Source organism: Pipistrellus hanaki, assembly GCF_964339955.1.
Source record: "Pipistrellus hanaki genome assembly, chromosome: 10".
Taxonomy (NCBI): Eukaryota; Metazoa; Chordata; class Mammalia; order Chiroptera; family Vespertilionidae; genus Pipistrellus; species Pipistrellus hanaki.
In genome coordinates, this window is record NC_140512.1 from 1,184,201 (window position 1) to 1,210,291 (window position 26,091).

Here is a 26,091-nt window from a genome sequence, read left to right on the forward strand (position 1 = left end):
AGAGGGGAGGGTCGGACAGACAGAGGGACAGGGCAGGGCAGATGGAACGGGTGGAACAGGTGGAATGGAGGGAAGGTGGCTTGTGAAGGGGCAGCGGAACCCAGAGCAGCCTCACCTGAGGGGGGAGGGGAGCAGGGAGTGTGGGCACCTGGACGGAAGCAGACACATTGATTTTAACAAAAGCATCTGGGTCTTAACCTTGAGCAAGGACCCTGGGGCTCCCAAGGCTGTGGCCCCCTGCCTGGAGGTGCCTGTGCCCTCGGAGAGGAGGGGCCGGGGGGGGCAGGGCTGGAGCAGAGATAAGGGGCCAGAAGCAGGGCACCCACCCAGCTGGGCCTGAGGGGGACAGCAGGCGCCAAGCAGTGAGAGCAGGAGGGGGGACCCCGCTGAGGGCAGAGCCGGGCCCAGGCCAGAGGACTCCCTGGGCACGGGGGTGGCTGATGCAGCAGGAGTGACCGAGCCTGAAACCCGGAGGGGCTGGCCCTCCACTGGCTTCCTGCCCAGAGGACCGGGCGGGGCAGCCATGGCTCCTGCGGGGCCAGAGCGAGGGGGAGCGAGTGAACAGGTGGCAGCGCTGGGCTTGTCTCTGGACGCGCCCCTGGCCTCTGCCGCCCAGTGCCCGCCCCGCACTCCCCCCCCCCCCGCCCCCGTGCTGGGCCGGCCCCGCGGCCCCCTCCCCACAGCCGATCACACGGCCGCCGTGGCTGCAGGTGGCTTCTGGGAGCGGAGTTAGCTCATCTGGTCCTTCCCTTCTGGGAGCTGGACCCGGGTTCGACTCCCCCTGGCCACAATGGAAAACACTAAAGAAAAGCAGGAAGAAATCTTTATTTCCCCTCATTGGAACCCAGAGAAAGGGTCATGTGTGGAGAAACAAAGTTTCTTTCTTGCCCAAGAATTCTCTCTGAGGAACACCCTCCACTGGGTCTGGGGAGGACGGAGAGCCGCAGAGGCTTCCTGCTTTAGCTGCTTCCTCAGTGTCAGTCCCACCTCAGCACGGCTCTGACAGGATGCACGGCCTGGCGGGCTCCACGGGGAGGGGGAGGGAGGAGAGGCCGGCTGGAGGCGGCCGCGGGGGAGGCGGCCGGCTGCTCGCTCAGCAGTTGGAGGAAGTGCTGTATCTCCGGGCATCGCCGAGCTGATAAGCCCGAGCCTGAGCGGAGTTATCGCAGCATCAGAGCTGCAGCCGCGGGGCAGGGGCCTGGGCACCGCAGGCCTGGCGGCTGGACCTCAGGGTGGCTCCTCAGTTGGAGTCTTCGTTCCCCTGAGAAGCACCTGCAGGCGCCCACGGCCATCTGCCCCCGCCTCCCCGCCCGATCCTCTTGGCGGCTGACGGGCCGCGATGGTTTGAGTGGCGGCTTAGGGAGCCCGTGTCCAGGCTGTGACTGGTCGGGAGGCCTGGGGCAGACAGCAGGTGGTCGCCTGCACACAGCCAAGCCAGGTGATGCCAGTGGAGAGATGCCCGTCTTCCGGGATTCCCGAGGACACGGCCCGGCACTCAGAAGGGTGCTGCTGACCAGGGGCCTGTCCCGTAGAAACAGGCCGTGGGTGAGAGGCCCGAGGCTCCAGCTTAAGCAGGTGGCGGGCTGCACTGCCTTCGCGCTGGTGGGAGAGGCCTGCCAGAGCTGGGCCTTCACGGAGGCGAGCCATTGGCACCGACGTTAAACCAGGGGGTGTGGCCAAGGCCTGCAGGAGGAGGCGGGGTGGTAGGAAGAGGGCGAGGAGGGAGTGAGTGAGCCCTGATGCGGGGGAAAGGTCTGGGGAGAAACATGGTGGGCAGCCCTGGGAAAGGGAGGGAAGGGCAGTGAGCAGGTGGTGCTGGAGGAAGGCCTCAGGTGGTGGCGAAGTCCCAGAGCAGCTCTGGGGGGAGGCGCAGTAGGGGTGTGAATGATGGTGAGGGTCATGGAATGAGTGAGCGAGTGAGTGAATGAATGAGTGAGTGATGAATGAGTGAATAAATGAATGGTGAGTGAATAAGTGAATGAGTGAGTGTGTGAATGAGTGAATGATGAATGAATGAATGTGTGAATGAATGAATGCGTGAGTGAATTAATAAATGAGTGAGTGAGTGAGGAGCGAGTGAGTGAAAGAGTGAGTGAATTAATGAATGAGTGGAGCCTGTGAGTGAGGCAGTGAATGAGTGAGTGAATGAATTAATGGAGCCTGTGAGTGAGTCAGTGAATGAGTGAGTGCATCGGGACTCCCTCCCCTCTCGGTGGAGGCTGAGAACCGCAGGTGGGTTAGGATGTGAGCTCCACCAGGCAGACTATTCAGGTCGGGGCTTCTCAATGGGCACAGGTGGCACTGGGGGCAGCGCCGACTCCTCCCCGAGTGGCATATTTAGCCACCCACGTCCCACCTCACCTCGGTCATCATGCCCCCAAGGGGTCCCCCATATTTCTCAGGTGAGAGCCCCACTGCACCCCCCATTTCACCACCGCCTTGTCAGCCACGCGGGTCAGCGCGCCTCACATATGAGAGCCCTGCCCATCGGGGGCGGTTTGCAGCCGGGTAGTTAAGCTTTAACTACAGACCAGTGTCCCAGACCGGGCGTGGGAATGGAAGGGACAGGACATCTGCAGCCAAACCGGCCAGAGAGAAGCCTGTCAGAGCCAGATCCCAGCCTGCGGACCGGCTTCCAGGCTAACTCCCGCCTCTGGAGATGTAACGGAAAAGCTGCTTATTTACAGCCAGAGCCGGTTCCTCTTATCTCCGCTGCACGCTGAGGGCTCCCCAACGGGGCGGGGACGGGAAGTGAGGCGCCCCCCCCCCCCACACCCCCAGGAGCGGTCTGGTCCGCGCTCCGCCTGGCTCCGTCTGTGTGGAGAGCAGAGCGAGCTGTGTGCACCGAGCAGCCAACCGACGTGCCGTTAGCTTTCCTTCACGGGAGGTTTCAGAAAGAAATGGAAAATAAAAGGGGGGTGGTTGAGTTGCGGTTGCCGGTTGCCACCTGTCCCATCTGCTAGGACGTTTCTGATTTGGGAAGTGTAAATATAACCCAGAAAAAAAAAATGCTTCCCTCTATGCAAACGCAGGAAGGTCAAGGCCCGAGGCCCAGCAGAGCCTGCCCAGGGCCCTCCTTTCCACAGAACCAGTGCCTTTCGGTGGAATGAGCCGTGGCCCGGGAAGCCGGCCCCCACCCCCCGGCCCCAGCCTGCGTGCCTGAGGCAGGACTGCGCCGCCCAGATAAGCAGAGGAACCACAGCTCCCGTCGTCCAGCTCTGGCCGAGTCTGACCCCGGCTGCTGGGATTTGGGGGTGGGGCGGGGGGCAGGGGGTGAACAGGAGTGTGTAAGCAGCTCAGAAGGAGCCCCCAGGGTGGCATGCTAGAGCCAGGGCCAACAGGGGCCATGCAGGTCCCGAGAAGCCGTGGGCGCTGGCTCAGCCGCTGGCAGCTCAGAGCCACGTGGCTGGAAGAATTTACACCATGGAAACCAGCAGGTGCTAGCCGGGGCTTCGGCTCTGCTTTGTGGGGGCTGGTTACCTGCTCCGCTGGCACCCCTAGAGCTTCGGCACCTCGACAGCCACCGAGGGGGTAGGAGCCACTGTGTGGGTGCGGGTGTGGGTGAGGGTCTGGGTGAGGGTGTGGGTGAGGGTGAGGATGAGGGTGAGGGTCTGTGGGTGAAGGTGTGGGTGAGGGTGCGGGCGAGGGTGCGGGTGAGGGTGAGGGTGAGGGTGAGGATGAGGATGTGGGTGTGGGTGCGGGTGTGGTGAGGGTGAGGATGAGGGTGAGGGTGAGGATGAGGATGAGGGTGCAGGTGCGGGTGTGGATGAAGGTGAGGATGAGAATGAGGGTGCTGGTGAGGGTGTGGGTGAGGGTGCTGGTGTGGGTGAGGGTGCGGGCGAGGGTGCGGGTGAGGGTGAGGGTGAGGGTGAGGGTGTGGGTGCGGGTGTGGTGAGGGTGAGGATGAGGGTGAGGGTGAGGATGAGGGTGTGGGTGAGGGTGAGGATGAGGATGAGGGTGAGGGTGAGGGTGAGGATGAGGGTGTGGGTGTGGGTGCGGGTGTGGTGAGGGTGAGGATGAGGGTGAGGGTGAGGATGAGGATGAGGGTGCAGGTGCGGGTGTGGATGAAGGTGAGGATGAGAATGAGGGTGCTGGTGAGGGTGTGGGTGAGGGTGCTGGTGTGGGTGAGGGTGCGGGTGCAGGTGCTGTGGGAGGAAAAGCCTGTGGGGAGCCATGGGAAGTGAGAGGTCAGCATAGGTTGTCCAACAGGAGTTGATGACAGACGGCTCTTGCCTGTGGCCATCACACACGGGACTGTAAGGCCCACAGGCTCTGTGGGTAGAAGACTCCCCGAGTTGTAGGTGTGTCGCTGGGAGAGCGTGATTGGAAGGGGATTCTGGGACATGTTATTATTACTGCTAGAGGTGCAGTGCACGAAATTCATGCACGGGGAGGGTCCCTAGCGGCTGCTGGCCAGGCCTCCCTTCGTTCCGCATCACCCCCTGGTGGTCAGCACACGTCATAGCGAGCAGTCAAACTCCCAGTCGGTCGAACTTCCGAGGGGACACCTGGCATGTCAGGCTGGCATGGGGAGATTGTGGCCGCGGCTGTTATTTGGTGTGAAGAAGTTTGGAACGCAAAGCAGGACTGCTCTGTGCCCCGTAAACCTGCCACTGACTCCCAGGGGTCTCCCCAGGAGAGCATTAACTTGGACTTGAACTTGGTGTTCCGAACGCCATGTGAGGTCCCGGGACGGAGCCCAGCCCGGAGAGGAGGGGCCGGGCCGGGGCCTGTGGCTTCCTCTGGGCCCGGTCGGGCGGCAGCACGCAGGTGGGGCTGTGGAGGACGGCTCTCCCCGGGGCACCTGGCACGGCAGCAACTGGAGTCACTCAACCGCCCGCCTGCCCCACTTTCGGGACTGAGCTCAGCGCAGGGCCTCTGGGCGCGGGCCGGGCGTGTCCCCAGGCGGCCTGGGGAGGGAGGGGGGAGGGGAGAGAGTGGGGACAACTTCCCTTCGGGGAGGCTACTGGCTGAGCCTGCAGCTCCCACTGAAGGCCCAGGCTGGACTCCGGGCGGCCGGCCGGCCTGTCTGTCCCTGCCGGCGGGGACGGTGCCGCCTGGCCGGCCGCGTCCCCTTCAGGATGAAGGACGGGCACATCAGCGGCGAGCCGGCTGGAATGAGAGCGCTGATGGGGGCCTGCAGGCAGCTGTGATGGCCTCCTGATTGTCTGGGACGAGGCGGGCGCGCTGTCCTCAGCCTCAGCGGAGCGGCAGTCTGCCCTCCGCCCCTGAAGGTAAAGAATGACCGTGACCGTGATGTGACCGCGCCCGCATCGGCTTTGGCATGGCGGCGCCCGGTGCTCGGGCGAGGCAGCGGTTTGAGGGGTTCAGTAATGAGGAGCTAGTGGCCGTGTTCTTCATTCTAAACCCGGTGTCCACTCACCGTTTCCAAGCCCCGCTGCCACCCCACAGCGGCCTCCGCGCTCACTCCCAGTCTGACCTCACGGCCGGTGGGATAGCCTGTCCGCTGTGTCCGCTGGGCTATTCCCACCCCCACAGCTGCTTCTGCCTCCTGCTCCCGCGCGGGGGCGGGGGCGGCGTGAGGGGGAGCAGCGTGAGGGGGAGCAGAGTGAGGGCGGGAGCAGCGTGAGGGGGTGCAGCGTGAGGGGGTGCAGCGTGAGGGGGAGCAGCGTGAGGGGGAGCAGAGTGAGGGGGAGCAGCGTGAGGGGGAGCAGCGTGAGGGGGTGCAGCGTGAGGGGGTGCAGCGTGAGGGGGTGCAGCGTGAGGGGGAGCAGCGTGGGGGGGAGCAGAGTGAGGGCGGGAGCAGCGTGAGGGGGAGCAGCGTGAGGGGGAGCAGCGTGAGGGGGTGCAGCGTGAGGGGGAGCAGCGTGAGGGCGGGAGCAGAGTGAGGGCGGGAGCAGCGTGAGGGGGTGCAGCGTGGGGGACAAAGCCTGTGCTTCCCCTCAGCGCCCTCATCCTGAGCAGCCAGGACCCCGGCCTCATTGCACCCTGACGCTGTGCTGCTGTTGTCTTAGGGTTCTTTCCTGTCTCCTCCCCCCCCCTTCCTCCCTTCCCTCCCTCCCCCCTCCCTCCCTCCTTTTACAATTGGTCTCCCATGCGGTTCCTCAGGACACTGGTCCTGGCATGGCTGCGGTCCGTGTCTCCCTGGCGTTCTGTGGGACAGAGGAGCAGACTGTCAGCCTCCGGGCTGCGTGTGAGGTCACCCAGGGCAGGAGTGCCGCCCCGTGGCCTGTGGGTCACCCAGCGGCGTGCGGCGTCCGGACGCAGTGCCCTGGCTGCCCGGCTGTGCCGTAGGCACTGCCACCCCCGGGGGAGGGCCCTCCCAGAGAGAGCTGAAGTCGGGACGCAGTCTCCTCGGGCAGGGAGGGGAATGGCACGGAGGGCAGGGTGGGCGCGTGGCTCCTGGGCCTAGCGGCACCCCGTGCACCCAGAGGTCAGGGTTCAGTTCGGGTCGGGGCACAGGCCCGGGGTGCAGGCTTGATCCCCAGGGGGGGTGTGCAGGAGGCGGTAGATCCAAGAGCCTTTCTCATCATCGATGTTTCTCTCTCCCTCTCCCTTCCTCTCTGAAGCCAATACAGACGTGTTTTAAAAACAATAAAAATACGTATACGTTTTAAACCGAAATGTTCAGGAAAGCGTGTCCCCGAACACGTAAGTCACATGCAGATGGAGGAGAAGGGAAGTGAGTGTTTTCGGTTTTCCGCGTGACAAGAGCTGGCTTCCCAGTCTGAGCCTCTGCCCGCCCCCAGCCTTCTCCCCCTCTAAGGGACAAGCCACCCCAGTCGACAGCACTGGGGTCTGGGCGTGACGTGTGCCTCTGGAACCGCGTGCTCCCTGCACGCACAGGTGGGCGGGAGGAATGCTGCCAGTGGAACCGCTCTAGTCCTGAGAGCAGCCTGAGCGCCGCTGGCCGGGAGCTCCAGGCGCCAGCCCAGCCCATCCCCCGCGCCCAGCCCTGCAGAACGAAAGGGGAGATGCCCAGGGCAGCCCAGCGCCCCGCTCCGGGGGCCGAGGGGCCAGCTCCGGGAGGCCGGGAGCACCTGCGGGGCGGACAGGGTGGGTAGTGAGAAGAGGGTTGGAAAGACCCACTTGGTCCCAGGTGCCCTGGAGGCACAGAAAGGCGAGGTTCTGAGGCTCAGAGGGTTTTCCCTGCAGAGACACGGAGCAGGGAGGAAGGTGGTGAGAGGAGAACCAGGAGCAGCACGGGGACACGCCGTCTGCCTCCCCGCACCGGCCTGGTCACGCACCTGCTGCTGGGTGTGGTTTCTCTTCTCGCCTTTCCTGTTTTAAGTATATATTTTTATTGGTTTCAGAGAGGAAGGGAGAGGGAGAGAGAAACATCCATGACGAGAGAGGATCGTGGATCGGCTGCCTCCTGCACGACCCACACTGGGGATGGAGCCTGCAACCCCGACACGTGTCCTGATGGGGATTCGAACCCTGACCTCCTGGTTCACAGGTTAACGCTCAACTCCTGAGCCACGCGGGCCGGGCCGTCCATGGTCTAATTCTGAAGGGCCGAGGCGGGAGGAGGAGAGTAGCCCTGGCTCCCTGTGCCCTTGCTCATGCGTCCTCAGGTCTGTGCAGCCCGGACCTCGGTCCCCACCCGCGGAGGCCGGAGTGCTGGCTCCTCGGCCCCGCCCAGCGCCTCCCTCCTCCAGTACCGCGCCTGGCTGCCTCCTCAGGGCTGCTGGGAGGAGGCTGTGTTGCTGGGGCTGTTTCAGGGGCAGGGGAGTGGGGGTAGGGGGAGAATGCGGGGAGAGTGGGGGGATGTTTGGAACACTGACCGGCAGGCCCTGGGGTCCTATTTGCACAGCAGCTTCGCAAGGTGCCCGCGGAAAACGCAGCCTTTTTTTTTTTTTTAAATACATTTTATTGATTTTTTACAGAGAGGAAGAGAAAGGGACAGAGAGTTAGAAACATCGATGAGAGAAACATTGATCAGCTGCCTCTTGCACACCCTCTATTGGGATGTGCCCGCAACCAAGGTACATGCCCTTGACCGGAATTGAACTTGAGACCTATCAGTCCGCAGGCCGACGCTCTATCCACTGAGCCAAACCGGTCTCGGCAAAAAACGCAGCCTTTTTAATTTTAAAAAACATTCAGGTCATCTGCTTTGTTAGTGGCATTGGCTGCCCCGGGGGCGGAGGGGGGGGTGGAGGGGGGGGGGCGGAGGGGGGGGAGGAGGAGATACTCGGCTCTGATCCCCGCCCCTCGGGCCCGGGCTCCTGTCCGACAGCGTGTGGGGATGGAGGCAGTTCATGGTCGTGCGTCTGCCAACAGGCCCGGGGTCAGAGCCAGGCTTTGGAACCATGGGAAGCGACGTAGCAAGTTCCTCAAAGTGACCAGTTCTCACCGCCCGTCACAGCGAGAGCAGAGCCCCGCCCGTTCCCACGGGCCTGCCTTCCCTCCAGCACGTCCTCTCGGCGTGTCCGGGCCACTCGGCTGCCGTGGCCACACTCCACAGTTCTTTTTACTGATCGCTGCGGCCCCTCTTTTCTTACATTAGCCTTTATTGTCAGGAGTTACCGAAGTCTCCTTTATTCCCACCGAGCCGCCCGCCCCCTCCGCCCCCTCCGCCCGGCCCTGCCCCCCGTCTGTGCCCAGGGCCCTGCAGGTGTGCGCAGGAGGTCCTTGGTTCATCTCGTCCTCCTCAGGCTGCTCCTGCGGCCACGTCTCTGGTCTGTTCTGTTCCTCAGTTTGTTGTGTTCGTTAGATTCCACGGATACTTGACCGTGACCGTGTGATGCCTCACAGGGCAGGAGGCCCTGTTCACGGCCGTGTAGGGCCCCCGGGGGTGGAGGTACCCCACCTTTCTGTTCACACACGCCAACAGGCCTGGGGCCACGCCTCTTATCAGCTGCATTCCCGCTTTTGTAAGCGGCACTGCTTCCGGAGCAAACCGGTCCTGCGGATCCGGAACTCCCAGCGGGTGGGAGCCGGTGCCGGGCCACGTGCGCTCACGGCTCGCTCAGGAGCAGGGGAGCCGGGGGTGGGCGGGAGAGCAGGTGCTGCCGCGGCACTGGCGGCTGGCTCTCCATCTGAGCGGTCGCCGTGGTGGGTGGACGATGCTTGTTGAAGTTCCCTCCCTCTGTCCCGTGTCCTTGTTCAGGAAGGCTCCCCTCTCAAGATCCACAGAGAAGCCGGAGCCTGGGCCACGCAGGCCACGGGCCACACAGGCTGCCTCAGGAGCTGTGGCAGATCCCGCAAGTCCCACCGAGAAGGGGAAGGTGGCTGACTCGTGCTCTCACGAGATGCCCTCAGAGGCTGTGAGCAGAATTGTCACCTCAGCCCTGGCTGGTGGCTCAGTGGTCAGAGCGTCAGATTGAAGGGTTGAGGGTTTGATTCCCAGACAAGGGCACGTACCTCAGTGGTGGGTTTGATTTCCCGGCCCCAGTCAGGGCACGTGCAGGAGGCAGCCAATTAATGTCTCTCTCTCTCACATCAATGTTTCTCTCTCACTCTTTCTCTCCCTCTGCCTCCTTCCCTTCCAAAACTCAATGAAAAATATCCTCAGGTGAGGATTTAAAGACAGACTTCCCCCTCGGAGGAGAGGGAAGGGGTGGGTACAGCTGAGACCCAGCTCCTCGGGGGCCTGGAGGTCAGAGCTCCGGGCGGGCTGCCTCCTGCGGGCGGGGCACCGGCTCAGACACACGGCCACTCTGTGTCAGGGGGAGCAGTTGACCTGGCAGGGTGGCACCGGCAGGCAGTGTGGCTGGGGAGGTGGGGGGGGGGGGTAGGGGAAGGTGAGGAGGTCACGCTGCTGAAGCCGCCAGCAGTGCCCTTACCCCGCGGTGAGGGGTGGTGGGTGGGGCAGGGGCGGGGCAGGGGGACAGGGCAATGGCAGGCTGGACAGGAGGTGGATGAGGGACAGTGGGTGACACCGGGAGCCGTGGCCACGCCTCACATCCTGCACGGTGGCCGCCGTCCGGTTAGAGACATGTCTGGGGGGAACCACCCGCTCCGTCACCTCTGTGCCCCGCCCTCTCGGTGCCCCATCGGGACGCCCAGCAGCTGGTCTCAGTGCCACATCTCCTGGGCTGAGCGGGGCCGGGCGGCCTGGGCCCGGGGACCTCCACTCGGAGCCACTAGGCCATCCGTCCCCGAGAACCACCCCTCTGGACAGACCGGCCCGATGGGCACGCAGGCGCTGAGCCGAGGCCGTGAACTCCCCCCGCCCGGTGCACCTGGGGCTGCCGCCGGTTTTTGTTCTAAATATTTTTATTGATTCCAGAGAGGAAGGGAGAGGGGATAGTCACTGACCGGCTGTTCCTGCACGACCCCCACTGGGGATCGAACCCGCAACCCAGGCATAGAAACCGGACCCTTCTGTCCATAGGTCAACGCCCTATCCCCTGAGCCAAACCAGCTAGGACTCTCCTCTTTCTTTTTTTTTTTTTCTTTTTTTTTTTTTAATATATTTTATTGATTTTTTACAGAGAGGAAGAGAGAGGGATAGAGAGTTAGAAACATCGATGAGAGAGAATCAGCTGCCTCTTGCACACCCCCTACTGGGGATGTGCCCGAAACCAAGGTACATGCCCTTTACCAGAATCGAACGTGGGACCTTTCCGTTCGCAGGCCGACGCTCTATCCACTGAGCCAAACCGGTTTCGGCAGGACTCTCCTCTTTTAAAAAAAATATTTTTTTTTAATTGACGTCAGAGAGGAAGGGAGAGGGAGAGAAACATCAATGAGGGGAGGAGCATCGATCGCCGCCTCCTGCATGCCCCACAGGAGACGAAGCCTCACCCCAGCCACACCCCCCTCTGCTCCTGTCTGTGGACAGAAGCCCGTGGCTCCCGCTGCCTGGGCCTCAAACAGGTGGGGAGGGGCTCAGTGTGAGGACGCGCGTTTTCCTGTTAAAAAGCCATTTATCACCGGGAGCGATCGGTGTCCGCGGTGAACAGCCGCGGCCGTGCCTGACTGCACCTTCGCAGACACGGCATTTCCCAGAAGGGCACTGGCTCACCGTTTCCTGTTTTCACCTCAGAGCGTCCTGGTCCTCCGCCTCCCACTTCCTGGCAGCGGGACCGGGAGCAGGTGACACGCCCTCATCCCCCTCCCCCCGCAAGGTGCATGCTCGCTGCACGCGGTTGCAGTCCGGTCCGCGTCCTTGCACGGGGCGCGGGGCGCGGGGCGAGGGGCGAGGGGCGTGGGGCGGGGCGTGGCTGTGGCACATGGCGTCGCCCAGCGAGCGGCCAGCCCCCCTCACTCATCCTGGGGGCACTTCCTCACCCCGACACTCTCAGCTGCTTCTAACCAGCAGGGTGAGGAACTGCTCCAGGCCCACGCGGGCCCAGTGGTGGCGTATACCTAGGAACCAGGAGGTCAGGGTTCGATTCCCGGTCAGGGCACAGGCCCAGATTGTGGGCTCCATCCCCATGAGGGGCGTGCAGGAGGCAGCTCATCAATCATTCTCTCTCACCATTGGTGTCTCTCTCTCCTTCCCTTCTTCTCTGAAATCAATATAAACATATTTTTTTAAAAAAAAGAATGGCTTGAGAATACCTTCACCTTTTCTTACCGAAGGTTTACGCCTGGACATGCCGACTGGCACCACGGTGAGCCGTCTGGCCCGGCCTGGCCACGGTGAGCCCGCGGGTGGGGCTGTGGCACCTCATGCACCTGCTCATTCACTCACTCATTCATTCCTTCCTTCCCAAACATGTCTGCCCCCGAGGGCGCTGGGCTCCGTGTCCCCATTTCCCATGGCGATTGACCGCAGCGGTGCAGCCGGGACAGAGCCAAGCCCTGGGCCCGGTGGTCCCCAACTTCCCTTCGGAAATGGTCACCCCACAGGACAACACCCCCTTCCCCAAAGAACCCTGCCTCTCCCTTGTTTGATGGGATAGTGTTTCCGGCCTCCTCACTCTCCCTCTTCCTCCCTCTTTCTCTTCTCCTTTCCCTCTCCCTCTCCCTTCCCTCTCCCTCTCCCTCCCCTCTCCCTCTCTCTCTCCCTCTTCCTCTCTCTCCCTCTCTCTCTAGCTTGCAGCTCCAGTCTGCTGGCGGTTAGATAAGGAGAAGGAGTGCCTGACCCGCCCAGGCCCGTGTCCCCATGGGGCTGGCTCCTGGGGGAGGGGAGGGTCTGGGTGAGCCAGCGTGTGGTCTGAGCTCAGAGCCGGTGACCTGCTCTCCCTCCCTCCCTCCCTCCCTCCCGGGACCACTGAGGTCTGTCTCGGGAGGAAACGCCAAGCATTGTGGTTCAGGGCCTGCTCGGGCTCCTTGGGGCCACACCGCCGGCCCCAGGGCCCGTGGGGTGGGACATGGGGTGCAGAGTCAGCGGGAGGGGCCAGGAGGCAGCGGGGGGAGGGTGGGGTCTCAGGGAGGGGACTCCCTCCCTGCAGCCCTGGCCCTGGGCCTCGTGCACCAAAACTCTGGTTCCCCGGGCGGCAGGAGCTGTCCCATGTTCCCCCCCTCAACCACCCCCCGGGGCAGAAACTCCCTCTCGGGCACTGAAGGGGAACCCTCCAGGGTCCATGTCGGGGGGGGGGGCAGGGGGGGGCAGTGGCAAAGGGGGGAAGATCTAAGGAGAGGTCAGGGCACCATCTGGCCACCACCTGGGAGGCCGATGGCAGGACAGAGAAGATAGGTGGGCCCATAGGACCGTCCTCAGGCCCAGAGCCCACCCCGAGCGGACCCGAGCCTGGGACCCCAAAGAGCACCCCAGGCGGAGCTGCAGGGCAGGCAGTGGGGGGTCAGCAGTTTGCTGTGTGTGCGTCTCAATCTGTGCCTAGGGAGCCCGCCCGGGGGCTGGGGGACCTAGGAGTGGAAGGGACCCGGGGGCTGGGGACCCTGGGGGGGACCAGGGGTAGGGGACCGGGGGGGACCCTGAGGGCTGGGGGACCTAGGGGGGGCCTGGGGACTGGGGGACCTGGGACAGTGAGCCAGTGAGCTGGACCATGGGCCAGGGACGGGAGCTGAGGCCGTGTCTCCTTGCTGAGTCACCGCGGCTGGAATTGTGCGGGGAGGGGCGGGGATCCACCCTTGTGTGTCCAGGGGCCGATACTTTATCTCTGGCTCCCCGAGGCGGCCTGGGCTCCTGGGATCTCTGGGCTGACGGGGCGCCAGCCGTGGGGACAGGAGGGCAGGCAGGAGTGGGGGCGGGGCCGGGGGGATGGGGCGTGGGGTGGTCTCAGGTCCTCGCCTCCCTCGGCCTGGCCGCCCACCTCAGACAGGAGGCCCCGGGACAGCGGCAGCCCCTCACTGGGATGGCAGCGGTGGTGGGTGAGCGCAGTCAGAGGCTTCCTCTGGTCTCCGAGGCTTCCTGTGCCAAACCCCTTCCCTCTCACCCCATGGTGCCACCGCCCGCAGGGAGCAGGGCACAGGCTGTCACACCCAGACGAGGGCAGCCTGTGGGCATCTGTCCCTCCGGCCCTCCTCCCCTCCTGCCCCCAGGCTGGTGCCCCCACCTGCGGCCTCGCAGACTCAGCCACACGCCCTCCGCCAGCAGCTGGCCCACTCCTGACTGTGAGCCCGCCCGCTGCCCGCCATCCAAGTGCGGGCTCCTGTCGGGGCATGCTGGCACGTCTGCCCCTGCACACGGTTCCCTCGTGGAGTCGGATTTGGATAGAAACGCCAACGACCCTCCCACTGCCCTGAAGTGCTGCCTCCCCTCCCCATCCCCACCCCTCCCCTCCCCTCCCTCTCCTCCTGGCCACTGCTCCAGGCTTAAGTGGTTCTCTAGCGGGCACCTGGCCTGGGGTCCGGCCGTGGGGCCCGGTGCCCCCCGCCTAAGGCCCTGCTCTGGGGGCGAGGGGCGACGGGCACGCACTGCAAAGGTCACTGGGGACCACACTCACGCGTTAATGAGACGGCCCAGCTGTGCCCGGAGGCTGATGTGATTAAGGAAAACGTGTGAGAGCCCAGCGCCAGCACATTGCTAAGTCCTCCCAACTCACCTGAGCATGTGCCGCCTGGACAGGCCGGGGGCTCGGGCTTGGAGGATGTTCGTGCGCCCTGCGGCGGCCACGGCGGCTGTCCCGTGCACAGCTCAGTGCAGCTCAGTGCAGCGGACGGTGCAGGCAGGCTGGGAGGGCTGGGGGGGGGGGGTCTGCCTTCCGGAAGGCTCCTCAGCTGGGCGTGGGAACAGGACCGGGCCCCGGGCGTCAGAGGCCTCTTACAGGGACGCGTCAGTGAAGGCAGGGACCAGGGGCTCCTGCCAGGTGCCTGCACTGGCCTCCTGGCGAGCGGAACAGGGTTCCCGAAACCTCCAGAGCGAGCTGTGAGCGGACGTGAGCCCTCTGCTCGGGCCTCTGATGGGGCAGGGCCCCGGGTTCGGGGGAGCTGCCGAGGACCAGCCGTCGCTCCCCTGCTCCTCCTCTCCCGTCGGCAGTGTCCGCGCCGACACCCCCTCTCCCGTCGGTCACCGGCCCCGTCGGCAGTGTCCAGGCTCGTGCCGTTGTCCTCAGAGTTTGTCACGTGGCATCTACAGTGCCCCCGATTTAAAGACACACTTTCTCCGAACTCTCCGTCTGCCGGACTCGGAGGCCAGGAGGCTGGGGGAGGGGAGCTCCCTGAGACGGCCTCCGGGCAGCGTGGCGCTGACCACCCTGAGGGCCAGCTGTCGGGGGGGGGGGTCGGGGGCAGTTGTGGCCAGGGAGGGAGCAGGGGGCGGGGCCGTGTTTGCTGGGACAGGACGGAGCCGGGCTGCAGCCGCCGTGGGTGTGAGGACACACAGGCATCTGGAGCGATGGCCGTGTGAGAAGAAGCTCTCTTTACCGAAAAGCGCAGCTCCCCGCAGGCCTGCGGCCTCTGCCGTGCTCACTGCTTCCCTCTGCTTCTCATTGCAGTGTCCTACGCGGCCGATGGCTTTAGGGACTTTCATGCACTAATTCCCCGTTCTTTCTCTCGTAAGTATGTGCTCTGCTTCCTGACAAGCACGGACACGTGTGTCCACCGTCTGGCTTCGTTCCATCGTGTGCGTACCGTGCGTGTGTTTCCATCGCCTCTTGCATGCTTGTCAGTGTGAGACCGGCGCATGTGGACCGTTCTGTGCAGGAGACAGCTCCCATCCACAGTACAACCTCGACAGCCACGTGCACATGTGACATGCTGTTTATTTTCAAATGTGTTCGTATCGATTTCAGAGAGGGAGAGAGAGAGAGAAACATCAATGATGGGAGAGAACCATGGATTGGTTGCCTCCTACATGCCCCCCACTGGGGATGGAGCCTACAACCTGGGCATGTGCCTTGACCGGGATTTGAACCAGGACCTCCTGGTTCCTAGGTCGACGTTCAACCACTGAGCCACACCGGCCGGGCCCCAGCGGCATTTTGGATGTGACAAGTGCCAAGGAGCGTCCCTCTGTAGTGACGTGGCGTGTGCGCAGTGGACATGGGACCGTGGCACGGACAGAATCGCCCCCTCTGCCCGCTCCCAGTGCTGCCACTAGCGTGGGTCACCTCCTCTGCCGAGCAGGAGAGGAAACAGCGGGTCTGGCCTGGGTAGGAAATGCTCTGTCAGCCCTGGAGCTTCGGTACGAGAGGTGGAGTGTGTGTTGATGTGAGGTCACACGAATGGGCTCCCAGGCCCTCGTATTCCTCCCTCTTCCTCCCCCTCCCCCATGCACCCAAATCCTAACTCTCCCCCTGGCCCAGGGGCCTTCCAGTCCCAGCCCAACAGCAACCAAACTGTTCTAGGCCAACATCGCCACCTGATGGCCGTGGGGGGAATTGTCCTCATGCCTCAGCACCTCTTCTTTTTTCTTAAAAATGAAAAGCGACACACGTGTCAGCCCCGGGACCTTCTCCGAGCCGGTGTGCGTCCCTCATTGGGAGGAAATGGGTGTCATACACTTCCTCTTTTCTCTCCCTGACTTCATCCGTGGGCAGGCCTGACACAGTAAGGGAGGCTTGCAGTGCTCCTGGTCACACATCTTTACAACCACAGACACTTAGCACGGTGTGCATCATAATAAATGGTGTGTGTACCTTTATCACGCTCAGCCCTTCTCACACCTCCGTCCGGATGCAGTGTCTGGGGTCGTGCCGTTAGCATGAGTTTCGTGTGGCGTCGCGTATCCCCATTTCTGCAGCAGCTCGGACACCCCTCGTGCCGCCTCCTCGCACATCTTCACTGCCGTGCCACGCTCCACACCCCACGTGTCTCCTCTGTCGGTCGCTGCAGCGGGAGGGGTTCTGTCTCTGATTTTCCGTTGGAATCGGGGTGTGGCGAGCCCGGCTGGACGCCTCCTGTGCTGAGCCGTCAGGACCGCTCTGATGGGGGCGGTGTGGCCTGGCTCACGGAGGAAGCCCTGCCCGGCTCCCACATTCCCGTCCCTCCTCCTCCTCCATAGAGACGGGTGCTGTCGGAGCTTTCCCCGGAGCTGGGAGGCGGGCCTGGGCCTGTCCTGTCCTGGGCTGGGCCTCCTCTGCTCTGAAGCCCGCCCCCGGCTCGGCTGGTGGGACAGGCTGGCCTGGTGAGCCTGCTGTTTGGCTGTGTCCCACGGCACAGCCAGGAGAAGGGCCCCCCCAAACCCCAGTCTCCTGCCTGGAGCCTCCGGGGTGCGGGCGGCGTCCGTGCCTGCTTCCCCTCACGCCGCCCTCGCCCTCCGCCGACAGGGTCCCTCTCCGTGTGCTCCCGGGTCAGACACACGACAGTCGCCGGCTCTCTCTGCGGCACGGCCACCCACATGTCCTCCCTCTCGGGAGAGCATCTTCCCTTTCTCTTTAATGTTTTCTAAACGGGGGCTCCCGCCCTGGCTGGTGTGGCTCAGTGGATAGAGAGTCAGCCTGCGAAATGAAGGGTCCCGGATTCGATTCCAGTCAAGGGCACGAGCCCAGGTTGTGGGTTCAATCCCCCATAGGGGGCGTGCAGGAGGCAGCCAGTCAGTGATTCTTCCTCATCATTGATGTTTCTGTCTTCCTCTCTGAAATCAATAAAAATATGTTTTAAAAATAATAAAAGTAAATGGGGGGACTCTGTACCAGGCCCAGGTCACCACGGGGAAAGGTCGCCGGCAGCACTGAGGCCCGGGAGGCCGGAAGGCTGAGGGCAGCAGCACCCTCGGGCCTCTGCACACGCTCCCCAGCCTCCTGCCAGTCCTTGCTCCCGGCCTGCTGGGCTTGGCCCCTGCTTGGGGCAGGGTGCGGGGGGGACGCAGACTCAGGCCCTTCTGAGCTCCGGGCTCTGAGCTCAGAGACGCCCGCCTGCAGAGGCCCAGAGAGAGCCCCCTGCTCCTGGTCCCGGTGGTGTGGCCACGAGCTGGGTCCGCGCTGCATTCGCCACGGGGGCCCTCGGCGGGACAGCGGTCAGGGGGACTCTGCCCAGCGAGGTCTGGCCGGGCCCTGACACCAGACGGTGGTCGCCCTCACCGCCTGGGGGGGCCCTGGTGGAGACGGCCAGCTCCCCTAGAGCCACCACGCTGTCCCCGCGACCCGGGGACCCTCACCCGCTTAGAGCGAGGGCCCCGCCTCCACCGAGTAAATGGCCTCAAGGTGTCACCTTCTCACCTTTGAGGACGCCACCGGGACCCGGGAGGGGGGGCAGCGGGAGGGGCCGTGGTTCCCGCCATCCCGTGCTGGCGGCTGCTGAGCGCCGAGCGGGGGCGCCGGGCTGTGGGGGTGCCCGCGCCCCGGTGACAGGCCTGTGTTGTGTCTTGCAGCGGGCCCCGTGAAGGTAGAGGCTCAGAGTGATGAAGAGCGTGGGCGTGCCTGTGACATGAATGGGGAGGCGTGTGCCCAGGACTTGCGTGTGCTGGGCGCCGCGGGCGAGGACGTGAATGGCTCCCACGGCGGCAGAGCGCTGGCGGGCGCCGGCGGCATCCGGCTCCCGAACGGCAAACTGAAGTGCGACGTCTGTGGGATTGTGTGCATCGGCCCCAATGTGCTCATGGTGCACAAGCGAAGCCACACGGGTAAGGCCAGGTCCTCCGGGGGAGGCGGGGAGGGGGCGGCAGGAGGCGGGCTCAGCGCAGGGCTCCCAGCCGGCGGGCCGCTCCTCCCCCGCCCCCAGGCGCAGGGAAAGGGCCAGTTCGACCCCAGAAGCGAGACCCCGAGAGGGAAGCTGGCAGCCTCGGGGCCAGAGCATGGTGGCCGGGCGTGTCTGGCCGCCCTCCAAGTGGCGGGGGGGGGGGGGGGGGGGCCTGCTGTGAGGTTCACGTGCCAGGGGGTCTGCCCTTAGACAGCGAGAGCGAACCCCACAGACAGGTGGAACCCGCAAACCTCCGCTGGAAGCCGGCCGAGCTCAGAGCACACGTGTTAAACCAGCATCAGGGCTGGGTGTGCGGGGACCGGAGCGAGGGGGTGGGCTCCCAAAGCATGTCCTCCCCCGCCCCTGGCACCGCGCAGCCCCCACTGCACCCTCCCCCCCTGCACCCCTCCCCCCTCAGAATCAGAGACAAGCCTCACACGGAGTCCGAACAGGGGGCCTGGAGGGGGCAGCGCCCCAGAGGAGGCCGGGCAGGCCAGGGTCCGCTCACCCGGGCGGGGGGGGGGGTGTCCCCGCTGGCGCCCCCTCCCTGTGCCCCGCCCTGTCCTGGGGACCCTGTCACCGCTTCTCCCTCCGCTGTCCAGTCCCCGCTGACGGGGTGCCTTCGTCTGTGCGCGTCTCCCGCCTCCCTCATGACCGTGGGCGCCGTCCGGGGCCGTGGAGCGGGTGGGCGTGGGCCATGGCACCCTGGTCCGCCGTCACGGAGTGGTCCCCCCCAGCCGGGGGAGGGAGGAGAGGGACAGGCTGTGCGGAGAAACGCCGGGTGCCCGGGGTGGTCACAGTGCTGTCCCGCTGGTTCCTGCAGGGCCGGACCCGCGCTCCGCCTCCTGAGAGAGCGCTGGCCACGCGGTCAGCCCGCCCTGAGCTGCCGGTCCGCCCCCGCCCGCAGGGGGAATGGCTGCCCTGCAGAGCCTGCGGGCCTGGGGCGGCCTGGCTGACAGCTCCCGCCTCTCCCCACGCCCGCCCTCGCCCCGACCAGTGAGGGGACCGCCTCGGCCTCACTGGGGCGGCGGGGCGTGGGGGACCCTGCAGGCCGCACAGGGTGCCGCGCACGGGCTCCGAGCGGAACGTGCAGGAAGGCCCCGTTCTCCACCGGCCCCCGAGGCTCCCCTGAGAGCCGGCGCTCGGCTGTGGCAGGGCCTGGGCCCCGAGGAGGCTGGTGCTGGCCGGCCGAGCGCCTGCGGAGGGTGGTGAGCACTGGCCTTCCTCCGGGGCCCAGGGGCAGCCTAGTGAGCTCGGGTCCAAGGAGCAGCCGTCCTGCCCGCCTGCCCTGCCCCCCGCAGGCCCACAGGCAGCTGCACCCCTGCTCTCCCTCTCGGGTCCCAGGGGTTCATGGAGGCCCACACTCCACTGGGGTGCAGCTCCGTTTCTTCCTTTTCTTTCCCCAAAGAAAGGAGGGCAGGCCCTGTGAGGAGTTACAGAGGCTCCCCGCCCCCAAGATGTTTTACTGGTGTTTAGAGAGCAAGGAGGGAGAGAGAAACACTGCTCCCCAGCCGCTGCCTCCTGCACGCCCCCCCCCACCGGGGACTGAGCCCGCGCCCGCACATGCGCGCGGGAATCCATCGGCCACAAGCAGCCGCACCGGCAGGCTGGGCTCCACGCGTGCGCAGGGCGAGAGCGGCCGCCTCCAGCCAGGGGCGCCCGCGGGTGGTGGGTGAGGCCGCAGGCAGGCCAGCCAGGCAGCGCCGCTCTGAATGCTGGGATCTCTGGCAGAAAAGATAAGAAAGGTGCCCAGGTAACGGGTGGGGAGGGGGCTCTGTTCCCCCGTGAGGGGCCGGGCCCAGGGTTCACGGGGCTGCGTGCTGCCCGGCGTCCGGCTTGCCCACCCCGGTGCCTGCAGGCCGGGCAGCTGCCTCCGTCCGCCTCCCGCCGACTCCCCTCGGGAAGTGAGGGTGCGGGTGCCGCTTTCTCGCCCGTTCCGTGGTCACAGGCACAGCCTCCCGGCAGAGGCCGGGGTAAATGCTGCAGTCCTCCTCCCTCCATGGAATGCCAGGAGGGGCAGCCTCTAGGGCTGGCTTCCCTCACCGCCATCACCGCTGCCACCCGCAGGGGGCGCTGAGGCCCCGGCGGCTCACTGATCCCTTGAGCTCTGCGTCCATCCCACTGCAGGGTGGCCCCTGCCCCGCTGCCCCACTGCCCCCAGGGGAGGCCCTGAGCCCACGCCCTGCCCGTGGCACACGCACGCCGTGAGGGATCGGGATGAACGGTTTCCCGGAGCCGATGGCGAGTGAGCCGCTCTGCAGGCACACGGGAGCCGCAGCCCAGCAAGGCCCCTCTCTCTCCCTCTCTCTCTCTCTCTCTCTCTCTCTCAGCCCCCTGCTTCCCTCCCATCCTGCTCTGCGGAGGGGACACAGCTTCCAGGGTCTGTCTTTTCTTTATTGATTTCAGAGAGGAAGGGAGAGGGAGAGAGAGAATCACTGATCAGCTGCCTCCTGCACACCCCACACTGGGGATCGGGCCTGTAACCAGGGCCTGTGCCTTGACCGGGAATCGAACCCTGACCTCCTGGTTCATAGGTCACCACTCAACCACTGAGCATCACCAGCCAGGTCAAGGGTCCGTCCTTTCTGTCTCCTCTGAGACAGGGGCTCCCTGCAGGGCCCACCGGGCTGCCCTCCCCCTACCCTCCAGTCCTCGGGAGCCAGTGCTCACCCCTGGGCGGGGCTCTGGCTGTGGGTGTCCACACCGGAGCGTCCCATCCCTGTCACCGGCATCTCCACGCACGAGGCCTCCCTCCCGGACGGAGGGTCCCGGGCAGAGCGAGGCTGGGCATCCCCGCACGCAGGGGTCACACGGACACACGCACACACGTGTGTGGGAGCAGGGCCCAGGGTGTTCCTCTCTGTGGGGCACTCCTCGGGGGCCTGGCCCTGCCGGCCAACTCGGGGTCCGTTCCGGTTTGTGCATTCTGGCTCCCGCCGGCTCGGTGCTGGCCCTCTCCGCTCGCTTCCTTCCTGACCGGTTGGGCATGGACCCCATGCCTCCTGGTCAGTGTCAGGGGTCCCCCCCCCCCCACTGCGGTCACGTCCCTGCAATTCGCCGGCTTTCCCAGCGGCTGATGTCACAGATGGAGGCCGAGCGGGTCCCTCTGGTGCGTGACACCGCCCACGTCACGCGACTCTGCTAGGGAGACCGTGCCACACGTGTCGTGACAGCTCCATCTTCCTGGGGAAAGTCCGTCCCAGGAGCGTGTTTCCATAGTAGCCAGCGCCAGGCGGGCGCCATGGTCCCGGGGCACCTGTTTGGGGGAGCTGCTGTGCCTCCCGCACAGGACACGGCCTCACCGGGAAAGCCAGCGCTGCGTGGTTGTCCCACCCGATTCCAGCCCCGCACGGCCCAGAGCGCGCGGTCCCGGCGCCTGGGGCTCCCCGTGGGGCCCAGAATGTGGGGGCGCGCTGCCCACACCGCAGAGGGCGGCCGTCCTCGGCCTCCTCAGCCATGGCCCCCGAGAGGATTCCAGGGGCAGGCAGCGAGCGGCACCTGCGGGTGTCTGTAGCGAGGGTGCGCGCACTTTCTGCGACAGTGCCGCATGGCCTCGGGGCCGGGCGGCGGGAGCGCCACGCCAGGCACCGCCGGGCCTCAGGGGCCACGGGACTTTTTGGACTGACCGGCCCGTGTCCATCCGGTCTCCACGCGGTGTGCGTTTCTCGGCGCTTCCTCCTCCTGCCCGTCCCCCTCGCTCCGTCTGTCTCCCTGCTGACGGCCCGCGGAGGGACAGACAGGTAACGGAGAAGAAATTGAAAGGGGGAGGCAGGGAGTGGTAAATGAAAGGGAGTTATTATAAGTGTTATAATGAACTGCCTTTCATTTAAATATAAGAATGTAACGCCGAAATGAACTTGTGATCCTGAAATGCATTTTTAATGAGTTTCCTTTTTATTTTGCTGCTTCAGTGGCGTATTTTAAAGACCCTTTTGAAAAAAGCCACATTAAAAAGCCCCACCAAATGCCACAGCACGCGGGCTGGATATTGGTTTATTCCAGAACTGCTGATCAGGAAGAGCGGTTCCTCATCGCCGACGCCGCAGTCACTTTATTCAAATGAGCCTGCATTTGCATTGTGATGTGCCGCTCTGATTTAGGGGAAAAATTAGATTTTCAGATCAAATTGACCCGACCAGTGAAGCGTGAGGGTTGGCAGGTTCGTCTGGAGCTGATGTTCTATCAGACCTGCAGCGTGGCGTCCGGGCCGGGAAGCAACTTTCTTACCCGCGTCCCCTCTCGTCCCCTCCGTCCAGGCTGCGTCCCCTCTCGTCCCCTCCGTCCAGGCCGGGTCCTCCTCGGGGTCAGGCAGTGTCCCCTCCGTCCAGGCCGTGTCCTCCTCGGGGTCAGGCGGTGTCCCCTCTGTCCAGGCGCACCCCCTCTTGTCCCCTCTGTCCAGGTGCACCCCCTCTTGTCCCCTCCGTCCAGGCCGTGTCCTCCTCGGCGTCAGGCGGTGTCCCCTCCGTCCAGGCGCACCCCCTCTCGTCCCCTCCGTCCAGGCCGTGTCCTCCTCGGGGTCAGGCGGTGTCCCCTCCGTCCAGGCGCACCCCCTCTCGTCCCCTCCGTCCAGGTGCACCCCCTCTTGTCCCCTCCGTCCAGGCCGTGTCCTCCTCGGGGTCAGGCAGTGTCCCCTCCGTCCAGGCGCACCCCCTCTCGTCCCCTCCGTCCAGGCCGTGTCCTCCTCGGGCCCGGGCAGCGGCGGCGGCGCTCACCTCCTGTCTCCCCCCAGGCGAGCGGCCGTTCCAGTGCAACCAGTGCGGGGCCTCCTTCACGCAGAAGGGCAACCTGCTGCGCCACATCAAGCTGCACTCGGGCGAGAAGCCCTTCAAGTGCCACCTCTGCAGCTACGCCTGCCGCCGGCGGGACGCACTCACCGGCCACCTGCGCACGCACTCCGGTAGGTGCCGGAGCCGCCCTGCTGGGCCCGCCCCGGGGGCGCCCTCCGTGGAGCACGGCCACCCGGTCACCCCGTCCTCCTGCGGTTCCCCGTCCCTCCTGGGGCCGATGGCACAGGAAGTCCCGCCTCAGGGAGAGTGTCCCAAAGGTCAGGGGGTCTTTTCAGAGGATGTCCTAGCTGCCCTGTCATTGGCGTCACGCTAGTGCCCCGAAAGCCCAAACACACATCTGTGTTGCTGGCCACGCCACACGGCTCCAGGCCACACACGGGATCTCAGGAGCTCAGGTGCCATCACTACAAAGGGGATGGACGACCCTCACGGGGCCTGGGGTGGACCCTGTCACTGAGGGCACCCCCTCCCCATCCCGACCGCCTTCCCGGCACCGACGAGGAGGAGCTCCCACGACCGCACCGGCGTCACCCTGACGGTCGGGGTCCTACATCTGCCAGGAAAGGGCCGCACGGAGCCGGGGAGTGACCCCGCCCAGCGAGCCAGCAGGCCAGCCGGGGTCACAGTGGGGTCAAGGTCACCTCCCCATCGGGGTCGGGGCAGGCGCTGCAGGCCGGGGAAGGGTTGCTAAGGCGACAGGGACTCTCCCATGAGGAGACCTGGCCTCCCCACGGAGGGAGTGGTGAGTGACAGGCGTTGTTACCGTCCCCGCTTGTCAGTCACAAGAGGCGCATGTTGTCCCCGTGGAGGGGAGGTGTGCCACGTGGAGGGTGTGCCACGTGGAGGGAGTGTCCCACATAGAGGGGTGTGCCACGTGGATGGGGAAAGGTGTGTCACGTGGATGGTGTGCCATGTGGAGGGAGGTGTGTCACATGGAGGTGTGTGCCACGTGGAGGTGTGTGCCACGTGGAGGTGTGTGCCACGTGGAGGGGTGTGCCACGTGGAGGTGTGTGCCACGTGGAGGGGTGTGCCACGTGGAGGTGTGTGCCACGTGGAGGGGTGTGCCACATGGAGGTGTGTGCCACGTGGAGGTGTGTGCCACGTGGAGGTGTGTGCCACGTGGAGGTGTGTGCCACGTGGAGGGGTGTGCCACGTGGAGGTGTGTGCCACGTGGAGGTGTGTGCCACGTGGAGGGGTGTGCCACGTGGAGGGGTGTGCCACGTGGAGGGGTGTGCCACGTGGAGGGGTGTGCCATGTGGAGGGTGTGCCACGTGGAGGTGTGTGCCACGTGGAGGGGTGTGCCACGTGGAGGGGTGTGCCACGTGGAGGGGTGTGCCACGTGGAGGGGTGTGCCACGTGGAGGGGTGTGCCACGTGGAGGTGTGTGCCATGTGGAGGGGTGTGCCATGTGGAGGGTGTGCCACGTGGGGGGGTGTGCCACGTGGAGGGGTGTGCCACGTGGAGGGGTGTGCCACGTGGAGGGGTGTGCCACGTGGAGGGGTGTGCCACGTGGAGGGGGAGGAGTGCAGGGACTAAGTGACCAGCAGGCCGGGCAGGCTCCGGGTGTGAGTGGGCGGCCTGGGTCCCCAGACAGGTGACGGGCCGGGGACGTGGCAGACACGCTGTAAGGTGTCGGGTGGACATCCGCCAGGCGGTGGGAACCGGCCGGGCAGGAGCCACTGCCCAGCGGGCACGTCCTCCGCGCGCAGCTGGCCCTGGCTGTGCTGGTGACACCAGAGGTCCCCCCTTCCCTTTGCCAGCCCGGAGCTCCGGGGGCTGCTCTGTGCCCTCCGCTGCGGCGTCGGGAACCCCTCGGCGTGGCCTGGGCGCTCTGAGCCTGAGGGCAGCTGGGTAACAGCTGTGTCACATGTCCCCCACCCCCTGCCGCCCCCAGGCCGGCATTTAACGGGGCCTCGCACTCGGTTCTGTTTCCGCAGTCGGCAAACCTCACAAGTGCGGATACTGTGGCCGGAGCTACAAGCAGCGGAGCTCCTTAGAGGAACACAAGGAGCGCTGCCACAACTACCTGCAGTCCATGGGGCTCCCGGGCACGCTGTACCCAGGTAAGCGCCCGCCACCAATGGGCCTGGGGTTGCACCTGCAGCCGAGGTGCCATCCTTGACCGGGGATCAAGCCTGTGACCCTTCCGTCTGGTGGGAGGACAGGAGCGGGGGGGAGGGGGCATGTGACACAGCTGTCACCCAGTGGCCGCAGCTGCCCTCAGGCTCAGAGCGCCCCGGAAACGGAACCCTGACCTCCTGGCTCCCAGGTGGACGCTCGAGCACTGAGCCGGCCGGGGAGGGCCTGGCTCTCTCGGCCTCTGACACGTGTCAGATGGACGCTGGGACCCGGGGTCCCGCCAGCGCTCCTGACCCCCCTCCCCCGTTTGGTTCCAGTCATCAAGGAGGAGGCAAACCACGCCGAGGCGGCTGAGGACCTGTGCAAGGCGGGTGCCGAGCGGGCCCTGGTGCTGGACAGGCTCGCCAGTAACGTGGCCAAACGTAAGAGCTCTCTGCCTCAGAAGTTCGTTGGTAAGAGTCCATGTTTGCTGTCTCTTCACACCCGGTGTGGGGTCGGCCTCGGTCCGGGGAGGCTGGGAGAAAGAGGCCCGTCCCCCGGGGGGCGGCCCTTAAACCCCATCTCTTCCCGAGGGGCTCCCCGTCCTCAGGGAGGACCTGCCCCTGGACGCTCGGTGGGACGGGTGGCGGGTCCGTGGGCCCAGGTCCGAGCGGCCAGGCTCACGGCACAGCCAGACACTGCGGCCTGAGCTGGATGTGGCCGGTCACACGGAGCGCCAGCCCCGCCTGCTGGTTCACGGCAGACTGGGCTGCAGGAGGAGGGACGGGGCGTGGGTGCTGGCTCGCAGGGGCATCCACACCTGTGCCAGCTGAGAGCAGGCCTCTCCCGTGGAGCGTGCCCCGCTGTGGGCGGTGGGCGGGCGCCCGACGTAGTAGCGGGAGGGGGGCCCGCTGGGGCCACTGGGAGTCTGTCATAGCCACGAGCTGTCTCCCTGGATTTATAGTAATGCCCAGGTTGTGAGAACACTTAGCAACTGCCAGTGTTAAGGTCAATGTTATCACTGGGACAAAATAGACAGGGGACGGGGGAGGGGCCTCAGGGAGGATGGGGGCGTGGCCCAGGGAGGATGGGGGCGGGGCCTCAGGGAGGAGGGGCCTCAGGGAGGAGGGGGCGGGGCCTCTTGGAGGAGGGAGGAGGGGCCTCGGGGAGGAGGGAGGAGGGGCCTCGGGGAGGAGGGGGGAGGGGCCTCGGGGGGGAGGGGGGAGGGGCCTCAGGAGGATGAGCATTGCAGGGAGACCTGCCAGGGGTTGGGGGTTGGGAAGGAAGTTGAAGACACTTTTGCAAACCACCTGCTGGAACTCGGGAGCCGCCCACACGTGTGAGCTGCAGACTGTGCCCAGGAGCCC

The 26,091-nt window shown here is 65.4% G+C and overlaps 1 protein-coding gene across 10 annotated transcripts in view; it reads left to right on the forward strand.

Annotated features, from left to right (window-relative positions):
* The window catches only part of IKZF1 (IKAROS family zinc finger 1), a 69,715-nt gene that overhangs the window by 36,838 nt on the left and 6,786 nt on the right, over window positions 1-26,091 (forward strand). For 5 of the 10 annotated variants that reach the window (XM_084897329.1, XM_084897332.1, XM_084897336.1 and 2 more), the window contains 5 exons: window positions 14,757-14,816; window positions 17,573-17,824; window positions 22,610-22,777; window positions 24,604-24,729; window positions 25,063-25,197. In XM_084897329.1, coding sequence (XP_084753455.1) covers window positions 14,757-14,816; window positions 17,573-17,824; window positions 22,610-22,777; window positions 24,604-24,729; window positions 25,063-25,197 — 741 coding nt within the window. The remainder of the gene's footprint in view (window positions 1-14,756; window positions 14,817-17,572; window positions 17,825-22,609; window positions 22,778-24,603; window positions 24,730-25,062; window positions 25,198-26,091) is intronic. The other 5 variants (XM_084897331.1, XM_084897337.1, XM_084897333.1 and 2 more) reach the window with 5 other exon arrangements.